This window comes from Acanthochromis polyacanthus, chromosome 2 (assembly GCF_021347895.1).
Source record: "Acanthochromis polyacanthus isolate Apoly-LR-REF ecotype Palm Island chromosome 2, KAUST_Apoly_ChrSc, whole genome shotgun sequence".
Taxonomy (NCBI): Eukaryota; Metazoa; Chordata; class Actinopteri; family Pomacentridae; genus Acanthochromis; species Acanthochromis polyacanthus.
Window position 1 is genome coordinate 774,248 of NC_067114.1, and position 15,790 is coordinate 790,037.

At 41.4% G+C, this 15,790-nt stretch overlaps 1 protein-coding gene across 1 annotated transcript in view; it reads right to left on the reverse strand.

The window, feature by feature from the left end:
* Positions 1-622: 622 nt before the first annotated feature.
* Positions 623-15,790, reverse strand: part of csnk1g1 (casein kinase 1, gamma 1) — a 49,361-nt gene continuing 34,193 nt past the window's right edge. The window contains 9 exon segments of the mRNA XM_051936762.1: positions 623-4,451; positions 5,139-5,162; positions 9,430-9,536; positions 12,588-12,698; positions 14,574-14,681; positions 14,764-14,912; positions 15,055-15,139; positions 15,521-15,606; positions 15,709-15,789. Of these exon segments, the coding sequence (XP_051792722.1) occupies positions 4,397-4,451; positions 5,139-5,162; positions 9,430-9,536; positions 12,588-12,698; positions 14,574-14,681; positions 14,764-14,912; positions 15,055-15,139; positions 15,521-15,606; positions 15,709-15,789 (806 nt within the window). The 3' untranslated portion in view covers positions 623-4,396.

A 15,790-nucleotide genomic window follows, 5' to 3' on the forward strand; every position in this document is an offset into this window, starting at 1 on the left:
TAAACAATAAAATAACTAGAAATGCACCATTTCCACTGATCACTTTAAATAAGTTATTTTATGTTATGTTAAATTTTCTTATTACGTAATGTTAGTTATGTTAGTATTTTTTTGTTACATAATTTATGTTTATTTAATTTTCTATTTGTCTAGTACAAGAGGGTTCTGTAAAATACCGGAGTCAAATTCCTTGTATGTGCTCACATACTTGGCAAATAAAAGTGATTCTGATTCTGATTTAAGCCCACTACACCTCCAAAGGGCTTAATGGCGACACCCAGCATCCCAGATGTGCCCCCCCTCTGCAGTTACCCCTGGATGGTCACCTCGCAGCCCAATTGGGGTCCTTTCTCTTGATCCATATCCATCTGCTGCTTCGTTCGGCAGCCTCTGATACGGACTTGACAGCTCGTCGGAAGGCCTGTCCTCGCACTCCCATCGACTTCAGAAGCTTGGTTGTAGACGTAGCAACAAAACCTCTACATCCGACCTCAACTGGAAGCACTGTGAATCCATAATGCGGCAGGTTTTTTTTTTTTTTTTTTTTAAATCTACAGGATTTATCATCTTTTGCTCCATCATTAAAACATTTTGAACAAAATCAGCTCACACGACATTCCCACAAGGTGGAGAGATCTTTTATTTTACATAAAAAAGGGTGCAAACTGGAGTTCCCTTTAGGTGTGGAGGGAATAAAAAGTGATTTTTATAAGGTTCATGTGTGACACGTCGTATTATATGAATCCAAGGAGGAGAAAACAAACATAGGCATCTCAGATAAAAAGGACCTTTACCATTCTGCAAATTAAAAATATGAAACCATAAAAAGAAGAAATGTGGGTCCTTCATTCTTGAAGCCCTTGACTAACTCATTCAATACATAGTTGAAGTGACATTCATATTTCAACACAATAATATTTATTTACAGTTGAAGATTTCTCTTAATCATAGCTCTAAAAAAACAATGCTGAGGGGAGGATAAACTCTTGGAGCTGTACAATTAGATTTTCCACAGTCAGAGAAAAAAACAGAAATCAAAGAATACGTCTTTTATATGGATCCCAACAGAAAACAAAGACTACAACTGTTAACTCTGTACAATTTACAGTTCAAATAATCATCACAATATTGCAGTAAATGTCACCCTACACCTCTCCCTTAAAGAAAATATACAGTAAATCCAACACAAGTCTACAGTACAGCAACAAGGAGAAAGTGCCAGAGAACCCAAAGAGACCGAAAGCCGTCCGTTCACACTTTAACCGTCGTCTGATTTACAGGAACGAGCAACACGGAAACACATGACCGAACTGTGTGAGAAAATAAACGGATGCCAGAAAAGACGCAGAGATTCATGATACATGAGGCCTGGAGGCCTACAGGAGAGAAGGCTGGTCTCCAGATAAGCCATGCAGATACTGAACCGTGCAGAGCTCCTATATCGCTCCGCAGGCTTAAAAAGGAAATACATCGGAGTAATATATCCACATCTACCGCTTCAACGTGATCAGTCACTAATCATAACCTCGGTTTGAACATAAAAGACTCTTAAAAACACTTTCACAGACGCTCTTTTGCGATTTTTCACAGAAAAAAAAAAAGACAGCGGACACGTCAAGGACACGAGGTGGAATGCGATGGTTAAAGAAAAAAACACATTCAGCTTCATTTTTTTTTCCTGGCACAGGTAAAAGGCATGGGCTAGCAGTAGTAGTCGTCTGAGGAATGGCACTGGGGGGTGAGGGGAACATTGAAGGCTAAATAGTCTGGATATCCATCTCACTACACAATACTTTCAGCTTTTCTCTAAACCGTCCGGCTGGCGGCTGACGTCACACGTTTGGAGAAAAAAAATGAAGGATTTCTCCAACACCGGATCAAAAATACATCATGATTAATGCGTTTCACAGACAAAGAAGTGATTTTAACCTCCCAACATCTTCTGGGTGGAAACAACCAGCAAACACACAAAACCATCCAACACCTCAAAGAAATGAACACCGGTCATTCAGATAGCCTGTAGTCCCACCGTTCCCCTCTACATCCTCTGTGTGGAATCACCAGGAAAGAAACATCTAACCAACACAAAAGGTCCCGTAGGTTTTCATATTCAAGTACTTTCGATAACACAATAACTTAGACCCCGGAGTTACTGACATGTTGGGGAGAGAGGGGAGTAAAAAATAAAAGCTATACAGTGTAAATACACAGAACAGGCAGGTCTACAGATGGATTCATCAGAACATCGTCAGATCATCGTCAGAACATCGTCAGATCATCGTCAGAACATCGTCAGATCATCGTCAGAACATCGTCAGATTATCCTCAGATCATCGTCAGATCATCGTCAGATCATCGTCAGATCATCGTCAGAACATCGTCAGATCATCGTCAGATCATCGTCAGAACATCGTCAGATTATCCTCAGATCATCGTCAGATCATCATCAGATCATCGTCAGATTATCGTCAGATCACCGTCAGAACATCTTCAGATCATCGTCAGATTATCCTCAGATCATCGTCAGAACATCGTCAGATTATCCTCAGATCATCGTCAGATTATCCTCAGATCATCGTCAGATCATCATCAGAACATCTTCAGATCATCGTGAGATCTCCTGATCATCCACACATCGTTTCTCTAAACATGATGGAGCAGGTCTACAAAACAAAAACCTCCACTCAGAGTTGATTCGTGGACCTGCAGAGGGCAGAAGGAGGGTGGAGGGAGTGATGGCACAAACCCAACAGAAATAATAAAGTGAATCCCTGCACCCTGTAGGGAAGGCAGCTACTATAAAGTAAAAAGCACATATAAAGTTTCAGAAGGCAGGGTCTGGTCAGGGAAAGCCGGGGGTCAACAAATGTAGTGCAGTCACGGTTGTGGAGCCTTTGTTTGTTTGTTGCTTTGTTGTTGTTTACCCTCTCTTTCCCCATAAAAACATGGCTATTTGGAATGGAGAAAATAATAATAATAATAATAATAATTGCATTCAACAAATTCACATTAGCATTAAAGATGTCAAATTAAAAAAATAAAACAGCTTCAGGAGGATAGGCAAGGTGACGCATCGAGGATTTAGTTTCAAGGCAGTCCTCCGTGACTAGAGCAAGAAGAAAAGGAACGCTGTGGACATGTTTACGTGTTCTCTGTCCCAGGAGACGCTTCAGCAGACGTCCAAACATCTCTGCAGCCTGGACGTCTACACCGTTCACCACCAAACCTCTTCCATTTTGGCATCGCTGCTTTCAGTGTGTCAACGAGGGAAGTCATTAACTGCTCTTTCATACAGCAAGTCCCACTACGGCCGCGCTGCTGACTGGTCTGACTGGTCAGACTGGTGATGGGATGCGGTGGTCTGTTGGTCAGTTTGTGGGTTTGTTGGTCGTTTGTTGTGGTTAAGGCATTGGACAGAAGCGTTTTAGAGGCTGTGATTCTCCAAAGCATTCACCAGTTTTCTCTCGAAGCGAGCCCCCCCCCCCCCCCCCAACCTCTCCAGTTAAAGATCACCAACATCGTTAGTCTCTCCAACCCGACAAACCCTCCTGGATTTGGTCTCACTTTTTTTCTAAACATTGGTCTGAACTCCCTAACTGCAGTTTCCTTCCCATGCACATGACAGATTATAGAAATGCTCCAAAGTCATTTACTTTCCATACATTCAGTGTGTATGTTGCTTTTTTAGTTTTTTTTTAGAATTAGTAGGAAACTGGTGGCGAACCAAGAGATAAATATCATAAATAGCAGTTAGTTTGTGTCTCAGCGCCGTCAGCCAGCGTCAGGCTGCAGAAAACTGTAGTGTTTGGAGCAGCAGGTTAAGGAGAGCTTTAACCAGGCAGCAGAAACAGTGCAGGAGGACAGGTCCACCTCTGGAGAACAAACTGATGCTGTTTGTGCCTGAATGTAGGCAGCTTCACTCCTCAGCTTTACATTCAGCCCCACATCAGGAAAACACCAACAGAATGAGAGTAAACTAACGAGGCGACAGCGCTGACCTGGACTCTGGAGGTGGAAAACGACGACTGGGTGAGCGATGCAGGAAATCATAGAAGATCTGACTCTCCGTTAGAGATACCACAGAAGAGAAACAGGCCAGAAATGAGGAGATAAAAATACAAAAGTCGGGCGTCTCGGGGAGGAAAATAAAAAATAAAACAATCATCCTCTGCAGAATTCCATGGAAAAGTTTCCCCTACAGAACATCCCACATCTCAGCAGAGGAAAACAACGAAAGAAGACTCCCATCAAAAGACACAAGCGTCTTGTACATCTCCACAAACCATTTAACTGGTCCCAACAGAGAACAGTTCAATCCAGATCTTTCCGTTGTCCCGTTTACTCTGAATGGACCTCATTGGTTCTGATCCGACTCTGGAAAGATTCGGGCTGAGGATCATTTGTGCCTCGGCGTGTTCTTCTTCCGTTTTCTCTTGAAGAAGCAGCAGCACCTGCAGACAGACGGACATTAGATCAATGTGTAGACGAGAAGAGATCCAGATGAAGAAACGACGAACACAAGCGGGCTGATTAAAAACTAATGAGTTAAATATCAGCTTCGTTTCAGTTTCCACATGTGGACAGATTTAGTTTTTTGGATCCTAGCAGTAGAATTGTTAGCTTCATAGACCTGATGGATGTTCTGCCATCCACAGAGGGTCTGCATGCTCATTCACCTCATCCACCTTCTAAAACCACCTCATATTCCTCAGATGCAAAATAAAAGTAAGAACAGTTAATGGAGCAGAGACCACAGGACGCTGAATAAAACATACAGAGACAAGAAAAAAGCTGTGGATCAAGACATAGGACAGCGACTGGGCACTGATTAAATCATAATCAGGTCATAATAAAGGTGCACCATGCAAAAGGAGTCCTTTAATCTGAAGCCAAATACTACAGGGGCCACAAAAAGACCGTTTAGTCGGTTTAATTTATTCTTTCTGCCATCAGCTTTTTGTTATTTATGCAGCAGAGTTATTCTTTACTCTGTTGTTAGGGGTAAAAAAGGCAGAAACTTCCAAGATCTCTGTGTGGGTAATTCATGGACTAGTTAGTGGGTTTAGACCGGACCGGGCCCAGCCTCAGTCCACTCCCTGTCCCATGAGTCTGACGTGGACGAGCAGAGAGGGACTCACCACAGGTTGAGCATTTTCACGCAGCTACAGAAGAAGAAGAAGAAGAAGAAAGAGAAGAAGAGAGGAAAGAGTGTAAAGAGAAAAGAAAGATAGATTAATACAGCGAGACCAAAGATGAAGGACTGGAACATGCACACGAACATGCACAGCAACACGACCAACGGGACGGAGGAGGAGAGGTACAGGAGGAAAAGATCAGAGGAAAGGTCACAGAACATCTAGTCTGCAGCTCCTACAGGATGATGAAGTCAGATCTGAATGAACACCTTCCAAAAACTCTATTCCTGGTCTGATTCAGTTCTCTAGTTTCTGTTGCCTTTTAAAGTCAGTCAGACTGAGTGTGGACAGAAAGCTGCTGTCCTGTCTGAGGTTCCACTCAACGGGCTGAAAACTACCGAGGAAAAGCTTCAGTTTAAAACGTCTTTAATGCCGTCAAATTACAGAAACAAGAGCAGCTGTAAATGTGGGTTTAATGATCTACACAGAGGAGGTCAGTTTGAGGAAAACGGAGTTCCTGCAGTTTGGAATTACTGGAAAAACTGAGAACATGTGGAGGAAGATGGTATCAGAACAGAAGGTTTGAAATGTGCTATAAAAGTAACTACAGTAAAGAAATAAAAATATGTTGATTTTACTACAGGAGAGGCTGATGTTCTCTGCATACGTGTGGAAAAGACACATACATGTTCTGGTATCGGCATCAAGTCAGAAAGAAAATCTGGTCAGAAATGTGCTCTTAATGTGGAGTTTAAGTTTTCAGTATTTTAGTGAATCTGAATGTTTATCATCATTTTCTAGTTCACGTCTTCAACAAAAGTCCAAACTAAATTCTTAACGGTAGAAACGCAGCAGCAGTGAATAAAATGAGGTTTTCTTCTCGTTCATTCAGCGGTACTTTTATTTCTGTCTTAATGTTCCTGATGTAGGATATTTTACCCTGACGTTGGTTCAGATGCTGTCAGGGAAGCGTCCAAAAACTCGTGTCGTTCTGCGGGTCAGACCGATCCGTTAGAAAATGTGGAGAAAAATATATTTTCTGAGTGAAACTTCAGATGTCCACATTTTATACATTTCTGGGAAATCTTTAAACATTTTTTGGTAGAAAAAAAAGAAATGATAAAATTGTTTCTACAAGAAAATTCACAAAAAATCTTTTTGATGTGAATGTTCTGATAGAAAATGTCAGAAGTTTTATTGATATATATGGAATTATTTTAGATATTTTTAGGATTTTTTGGAAGATTTTTACTCATTTTTTGAAAATATTTACAAGAATTTTCTTTTCAAATTTGAGGGACTTTTTTTTTAATCTAAAACTTTTAAGGGAAACTTTTAAGGAATTATTGGAATTTTCTTCCTGAAGGTTTTGCAAATTTTCAGAAATTTGGGAATTTTTTTGATGAATTTCTGGAAACTATATTTTTTGGTGTCCAAAAGCAGGGCTAAACTACAATATTCTGCTCTGGGGATGAGGCGACGTCTACACGTCCCCGATAAAGAATATTTCCAACATTTATTTTCATCAAATGTGTCCAAATTATCAGTGACGTTAGAAAACAGCTCGTGAACAATCAGTGAAGGTTTAGGGAGCTGAAGAAGCTGTTTTCAGACACATTTATTATTTTCTGTTGTTAACTTCATGAAATAAAAAGTGCATTAAGATTTTAAGAAGAAGCTCATTTTTGTGTTTGCTGCAGGCGTTTTACTGGCTTCTTTCACACCAAACATCAGTGAAATGTTGAACTTTTCTCACAGCTACAGATTCTGGGCTACATTAGAAGAACGTCAGGTGTTTATAAAGCTTTACTTCAGGACACAAAAACCTCGTCTGAACAAACTATCATGGTAGGAGGAGGTTCAGTTCCATAAAGCTCTCATAAATATACAGAAACTCAGAGTTCTGCTGCTGTAAATCAAAGATGAACTAATGTATATCAGGATTTAAAAAGTCGTCATTAAAGCATCACTGACAGAAACCAAAGTTAGAAATTGGTCCTGCAGACTTTAATTATTAGTTTTAGCTCATGAATATTAATAAAACCCACTAAAATGTGACGTTCAACACCTGATGTTCTCCTAAAACCTTCATCAAACGGCCTCAGATGGACAGTTAGCTTTCATTACTTTATGTTGTTTTACCAAAGAGACCAGCAGCGAACAGCGAACACGCCAGCGAACTGCGAACACGCCAGCGAACACGCCAGCGAACAGCGAACACGCCAGCGAACTGCGAACACGCCAGCGAACAGCGAACACGCCAGCGAACACGCCAGCGAACACGCCAGCGAACACGCCAATCATCATGTGAAACAGCAGCAGGACGGTTAATCATCAGAAGGAGAATCTTTCTTTCTACAGTCGCTTTGATGGAAATCTGAAGAATCAGAATAAAAGCTGAACTAAATCCACTCAGACACCATGAATGCATCACATGGACTGGAAGAAAAACACATTTCTACTAAATGTCTAGTTCAGGATTTTAAAAGAAGAGTTCATTTTATTCATACTTTACTTAAGGCTGCTTCTTAAAGTGAAATACTGACATTTTTACTGACTAGTTTGTTAATAATAAAGAAAACAGATAAAAACATCTTTACTACGAGCATTTCATCAGTAACCAGCCTCTGTTCTTACTGACCTTGTAGTTTCAGATTTAAGGCCTTTCCTCTGTTTCTATCAGGGTTTGTTAGGATTTATCGGCTGTCCTGACTTTGAGCTCCAGTTATAACATGAAACGCACTAAACAAATAAAATTACTATATTTAGAAATCAAAAATGTTTCCACCTCAACCATAAAACAGAGAAAAACTAGGCACACGTCATAGCAAACACCAAGTCTTCCTCTTGGACGTCCCTTCGTTCTGCCTCTAGTCATGCTGCTATAGGCCTATAGGCTGCTGGGGGACTTCTCTGGATGCACTGAGCCCTTCTCTATCTACCTTTACATTTAATATGTATACCGTTATTGCAGTACATTAACTCTGTTTCCCCCTGTGCTATTTCTCCGAGTGTCCCTGGTCCCAGAGCTGGATGCTTCAGATCTGTGGTTGATGTTCCACCAGCTGGTCCAGTCTCCATCATGTCCACTGTGGGATGCTGCTGCTGACCTTCCTCCAGCCCTCTGCTTCCAGCTGCTCATTTCCACCAGTTTACTCTGCATCACCTTCACTATACTTGATCTGTTCTTCTACATACTGTTTGAGTTTTACTACCAGCTATATATGTAGTAGATTTAATGCCAGAGCTGTACACCAGAACAGGAAACTATGGATCAGTTTACATGTTAGTTTCTACTTTGTATGAATCATCTGTCTGATCATACATGGATCAAATTGTGTGTTTTATGTTCCCTGTTCCCCTCTACCTCCTTCCAGCAGCAGATGTTTCCCCACATAAAGAGTCGGGTTCTGCTCAAAGTTTTTCCTGATAAAGACTGTTTTCTGTCCACTGTCTCCTTAGGGCTGCTCTGAGGGTTCATCTGGGTTCTGGAAAGCTTCTTGAGACAATCTGACGCTATATAAATAAAATAGAATTGACCTGTTTTTACATCCTGACCCATGTTGGTCGGTGTTTCTGTTCCCAGTGTTTTATTCTGTCTAATTTCACTTCCATGGAGACGGCTTTCCTTTTCTTAAAGCATCAGAAGAGTCTGACTTACACTGGGAGCCATAATGAAGGTAAAAGTGAGTGAATGTAGAACAATCCAAGGTGGAGAACAGACAGAGAATGGAAACAAAGCCGTCTGATAGCGCCGCGTGACGATGTATTCATCCGCTCATCAACTAGTCCCATGTAACCAGTTCTGATGTAACCATGAAACGCTGGAGGTCGAGGACGTCATAAACCGAGGACCTGCTGGCCAATAAAACGGATTCTGATAATGTAAGGTTTACTAAACTATACTGAATAATAATAAGGCTTGAAACTCCCCCTGAAGGATTGAGATAAAGTCTTAGATTCAACATAACTGTCAGAACTAAACAGAAAAAGTACCATTAATAAACGTCCACATCTACATGTGTTTAGTCCCTGTACGGTGTGATCTCAGCGCTCTGCTAACCCTCACTGATGGATCGCTATGTGTCAGTGACAGGATGATGCTGATCCAGTGGAGCTTCTGGCTGAACGTACGAGAAGCTCCATCAGTTCCTCTACATCTGTTAAATCAGTGTAACAGAGAACGGTACAGAGACGGCAGCATCAAGAACCCACACAGATCAGAGAGGTAGAGGACAGAGGGAGGAAGCGACAGATGGACACGGAGGAAGGCGTGGACGGAGCGTGGACATACTTGGCCTCGTCGACCACCTCCACCTCGGCCTGAGCTGTGATGGGAGCGTTGGAATGAGCTGCCAGAGGATCGTCTGCGTTCAGCTCCCCGTTGGTTGAACTGACCACCTGCACACAGAGCGGCGTTACTCCAACATTCATGTTAGCGTGTTAGCATGTTAGCATGAGCTACAGTCTGCCCGGTTAACAGATTTACCACTTTTACCGTTTCCTACTCAGGAAACCCTCAGCAGCAAAGGACAATACAGCAAAAACAGAAAAGCAAATGATATATATGAGCGCTTGTATTCAGCAAATTATCTAAAAAAAAAAAAAAGGCCACATCTGATGTAAGTTTGCTGGGATTTTGTATTAATGTGACTGATTGTCAGGGTGCAGGACTAATGTTGGAAATGTTCAGATCCTCCACATTAAGACTTTATAGGAATACTGGGAAACTTTAAAGTGTCTGTAAAGACACAAAAATAACTCCAGAAGACGTGGCCAGCCTGAGCTACTTCAGGTGTCTGTGGATTAATTGTTCTAATTTCTATTCAGTGCTTAATAAATTAACTTTTTACGTTTTATATATTGCTAAAAACTTTTGAAATTCATTCTGCAGCCTGCATGCCCATGCTTTAAAACAACTAAATGTATATAATCATCAGAATATTCAAAGAAGAGCTAATAACCTGTAAAGAAATGTCAGAATTATTGTAAAAAATGCATCTTTGTTCACCTAGGTGTGGATGTGAGTCAGATGGAAAAAGAAGAGCGTCTTTTTGACGTATCTGAACAACAAACGGTTCTCTCTTTGACACGGTTACTGCACATAAAGGTGGAGGAAAATATCACTAAATATCAAAGCTGTAATTTTCAGTCTCACATGCAGGAATCATTTCTTCTCTAACATCAGTTTGCTGAAACTTTCATCACTCTTCAATGTCAAACTCCTTCAACATGTCATAGTTTTCTTAGGGACCGTTAAAATCCCTCAACAATCAGACCTGAAGGAAAACTAGTCACTCCAGAACTCTGCTTTTACTCCGTTATTTCATCTGCTGCTACTTCTTTAACAAAAGAGGTCTGAATGTTCCGTGTCCAAATACGTCAAAAAAGCTGATAATTTCCATTGCATCTACTTTATCATACATAAAGTCCGGCTGTTAAACCCAGTTTACTGCAATTCATGCGGAAACAGTGATAAAGGAAACGCACTATTTTAGTAAACGCCTGCTGACTTTTGGTGCAATGAAATCAGAGATCAGCAGGTCAGAAATCTGCTCTGGAGATTCACCTGCAGCAAAACATATTACAGATTATCTGTCTGTCTTTAGACAAACACTCTGAAATGAAGCACGTAAATGAAAGGTTGTCTTAGTGCTTCCACAGCGTTCTCCGGCTGACTGGAACACAAATATGCAGGCTGTGTTTGACTGTTGGCTCAATAACTGTTCAGAAATGGAACGATTTTGATCATTTTCATCTGAAATAGTTTAAGCCGTAGCTAATATGCGTAGCATTAGCTAACTAGCATCAGAACGTGGACTCCAGGTCTGAGACGTGAAGCCAACATGGAGTCTTAATCCTGCATTCTGTCCAGCAGCCAGCAGGTGGCGACTTCTCAGACTTCAGTGGATAGAAGTCTATGAGACAGAGATCCTTCTTCTACCCTGATCTGATACCTCAGTAAACTTCTTCTAATGAGTTAGAGCCAAACTGCTGGTTTCAAGACTTTGTGAATGCATCGTGATCATTTAGTAAATTACAGACGTCCATCTTTGGTCTACGTTTGTCAATCATTTAAGCGCTGTGACGAACAAAGCAGCAGTTTATCTACAAATACACAACTACGTCTTATCAATGCTGGAGTAAAGGCATAAAAACATAAAATCATTTTCAGAAGGATGTACAACCTGCTATATGCCTGAAAACTTTCTAATTTCCAGTTTCAACGTGAATGGCATTTAGTAGAAGAGGCAGAATCATCTAAGCACTCCACACCGATGTGAACAAAGCTGAAGAAGCGATGTGAGGATCAGAACTCCTCCAGAACGTTCCTCTGAGCAGAACAACCCAGTATGACTTCAGAGCATGCACTCAGCTGGCCCAGCCGGGTCATCCTGCCATGCAAAAGGCTTCTGTCCTAGAGTCATGAGCAGCTGCAGGACCTGTGATCAAAATGCTGTTTAAAAGCTAAATCACACTCTGACCATCTGGGGTGGGAGGCACCAGATGACATGCACATGGTGGAGCAGAAAAACAACATTTCCCAGGCAGGGGTCACGGGGTAGGGAGGTTTATGGTTGTAGATCTGTCTCACGCCTAAAGAACTGTTCTACGTTTACTGCTGACCAAAAACGTGTTGCAGCGATTAAAAATGTCAGAAACAGTCAGGAAATAGATTATAGTTTAGTTCTCGTGTCGTCCTGTAGGACTCGTTTTAAAGAAAAACATTTTCACAGTCAAACTTCTGATGTCCACATTTCAACATTTTGAGAAATTCTGGACATTTTTTGGTGGAAAAACAGAAATGTTAAAAATGTTTCTTAAGACCATGAACAAAATTTTTTTTTGAATGATCTTAAAGAAAAAAATAGAAGTTTTACTGATATATATGGAATCACTTTAGATATTTTTAGGATTTTTTGGGAAGATTTTTACTCATTTTTTGAAAATATTTACAAGAATTTTCTTGCCAAGTTTGGGAGATTTTTTAAATAAAAGTTTTAGTGAAACTTTTAAGGAATTATTGGAATTTTCTTTCTGAAGGTTTTGCAAATTTTCTGAAGTTTGGGGAATTTTTTTGCTGAATTTTTGGATTTTTTTAGATGAGGAAACAATATTTTTTTGGTGCCCATAAATGAAGACAACAGCAGGGTTAATGATGTCGATAAATCGATTAATAAATGTATGAAAAATATTCAGAATGTCTTGATTTAATCTCTGAGCATTTTACTGAGCATTAGGAGAATTATTACATTTTATTTCTGCTTCAATTATCCAGAACACAAAGCTTCTAAACCTAAAACTGCTCAATAAAAAGCTAATTCAGATGTAAACAGACTGAAAGATACCAGAGCAGACTGTCTTTGCTTTCATTTCCAGGTTTAGATCCTATGAGACAGATCTGACTGCATGGAGGAGGCGGGGCTGCTGTCGACAGGTGAGGGTGTGTACCTGCACTGAGCCCCCGTGCCTGTCCGCTGCCAGGTGGGAGGTCAGGTAGGAGGAGTTTGCTTGGCGTGTGGGCTGCACCTCCCATGCTCCTCGGCGGTCTGAGGCTGTGGTCTGGCGTCGGTGATGTGGGGGGCGGGGGTGCGATGGAGAGGAGGGGAGTGATGGAATAATAGCGTTAGGAAAGATGGGATATTTGGGAGTGCGAGGCGAGGAACCATGCAAAGCAGCATGAGAAATGGAAAGAAAAAATAAACGTAACAAAATAAAAGAGTGAATCCAAATCAAAGCAAGGCTTCAGCCAGAGAACCGAACCAGGAAGTCATGAGCCTGAAGCCAGGCTCATTAAAGAAAGAAAGAGAACTTCATAGAAAAGAAGCCAAACGCTGGACGAGCTGTCTTCAGATCAGCAATTACTCAAAAAATAGAAGTCACATTCAGCTGGACACGTTCTTAAAATGATTATTTATACCTACTCAGACCTCATAGCTCTGAAACTGAACCAAACTAAAAGATGAACTGAAAAAATGCCACTAATGACTTAAAGCACATGTTCTTTGGAAAAAAAACAAATCCTGCCTCCTTTTCCATCTCTAAGTCCATCTGATGCTACTGCAGTGATTATAAAGCGTTATGTCAGTCATCTTCATCTGTGTGGGGTCAACGAGCAGAAATAATCTCATTTCTGCTCTTAAAACACTCGTTAACAGTCCAGCCACCATAGCAGAGATTACTTGGACTAACGTGGATGAAAGCTTTAGAAGCTGATCTCCAGTCATGAACAGAAGTTTGTTTATTATGGTTCCAATGAGAGCTACAACTCTAAATGTTCTGCCATGGAATTACTGAAACCATCATGTATTTTGGTTCTTTCACAGATCTGTCACATGGCTTCCAGAACTATGACAGACGGAGAACTCTAATTTTGTTGGTGGCGTGTCCTCCTAACTCCTCATTAGTGACTACAGCTGCTGACTCCTCTAATTCTGAAACAGAGAAATCAGATTCAGCCACAAACTAATCAACATTTTTTTCATGTTTCCATAAGACCTATGATAAATCAATGAAAGAACCAAAATGCACGATAGTTTTTGGTGACAGAAGTCTGATTCACAGAGGATCAGTTCTTCCTGGGATCTCTGAATTACCTCCGTTTGCTTCATTCACACGGGATAAGAGAAGTCTGTATTTTACTGTCAAATGTGTGCACGTCACAACATCCGCTACTGTGGCTGTAGTCGTCATGGCAACAGTAAATAGGTCTACAGCAGCAGCGATGTCGGGATAACGGGCCGTTTGGATTGAGCCTGTTCAAAGACAGGCCTAGAAAGACGCATGTCATCCATCTCTGTATCCTCCCACATCTCCCTCTTCTGGTTGGTCTGATTTCACTGTTTCTGTGATGCTCCATAGGCCTGTTGTCTATCAGTCTGCTCCTAAAATACTGTCAATAATTTCCACTGCAGCCTCCAGAATTTAACCAGGAAAGAGGTAGAAAACAAGAACACACTGAAACACCCCCAATCACTGAGATACAGATTCATAAAGGCCTGGTATTATCCCAGGACGTCGGTGTTTGGTGAAATATGGTCGGGAATTTACAGCGGACATGGAGCATTCACAGGGATTAAGATCACAGACATCCTCTGAATTACCAGCGATCACCATTGGTCACCAGGTCACACTGATCCCGAGTGAACAGGGCTAAAGATGCACGAGTTCCAGTCATTCCATCATTAAAAAAGTTAAGAACTGTAGGAATCACTGGACACTGCAGACGGCCATGATAAACATGGTTACTAGTGCATGTAAACTTTTGTTCATGACTGGATATGCTAAAAAAAGAAGGCTCTGTTTCCTAATTATCCGTTTTTAAAGCTCTGTTTTCTAAATAACGGTTCTCAAACACCTGCAGCTGAAGAATGAAGTGAGTTTCAGGCTGTAAAGCTCCTCTTCTTTCCACTAAACCACTGCTAGAACAAAGCATACCTGGTTCCTGATGGGGGCGTGCTGAGAAGGTCGGTCTCTGTGAGGATGACTCTCTCTGGTGACAGCAGACGCTCCAGAGTCTATGTGGACAGACCCCACCGGTGTGGGCTGAGGGAAGAGCAGTCGTTTAATTCTTCCTGTAAACTACAGCAGCTTCCTTTAAACGCGTCTGATAACGAGGGTCACTTACAATCTGCCTGCCGACCCAGTCGTAGGTGTAGTCAAAGGTGTATCCTTTCCTCTCAAACAGCTCAGTGAACAGAGTCCTCAGATATTCATAGTCCGGCTTCTCAAAGAAGTCCAGCCGCCTCACATAGCGCAGGTAGGTGGCCATCTCCTCTGCACGAAACACAGTTTAACCTTTCAGGTTCATCATAGAATCTAACCATGTTGGATGACATTCAGGAATATTTTACTGGGAAAATGACGCCAACAAAAGGTCGTATCAAAGCCAGTAAATGAACTTCTACAGCCATCGTACCTGGGAAGTTCTCACAGAGGACCTCGATGGGAGTGTTTCGTTTTGTGTCTCCAATCTTCTGGTATCGTTCTTTCAGTGTGTCCGCCTGCAAGAAATCCAAAACAGGAAGACGTATGAACAAAATGTGGTAAGTCCTTTAATAAAAAACTAATGATGACTATGTTCTTGTTTCCTGGTCAAAAGTCTTAAACCTGTTGCAGTTCTTCTGCTTCTCCTTTCTATTTAGCTGTAGTCACATTTTTAACGTCAACAAGGACATGAAAACACCGACAACCCAAGGCTTTTGTATATAAATTCAAACTTTAAAGTAAAAATGACATTGAGCTCGTTCTGAAACTGTTCATAACAGAATCTACTAAAACAACGATATCTGCTCTGTGAGTTAAAGGTTTCTTCTTTTTTATTGATGAATGTGTGAAACTGATTTTGTAACAGAGTCTGGAACCCGTCCAGGTTCTCGTCATACCTTCAGTCCTTGCCAAGGCAGACTCCCACGTAGGAAATACATGAACATGTGGCCTAAAGCCTCCAGGTCATCTCTCCGGCTTTGCTCTGCATCAGTAGATGTGATAACATTTAACTTGAGGAATGAAACAGGAAAGCTCCTTACATAAAACCACCAGAACCAGAACCCGGCCACGGAGCTGCTCTTACCTTTGCCTAGGTGTGTGTTGATGGACATGTAGCGGGCGGTACCGGTCAGGCTCTTGTGCTCCCGGTAAGGAATGTGTTTTTG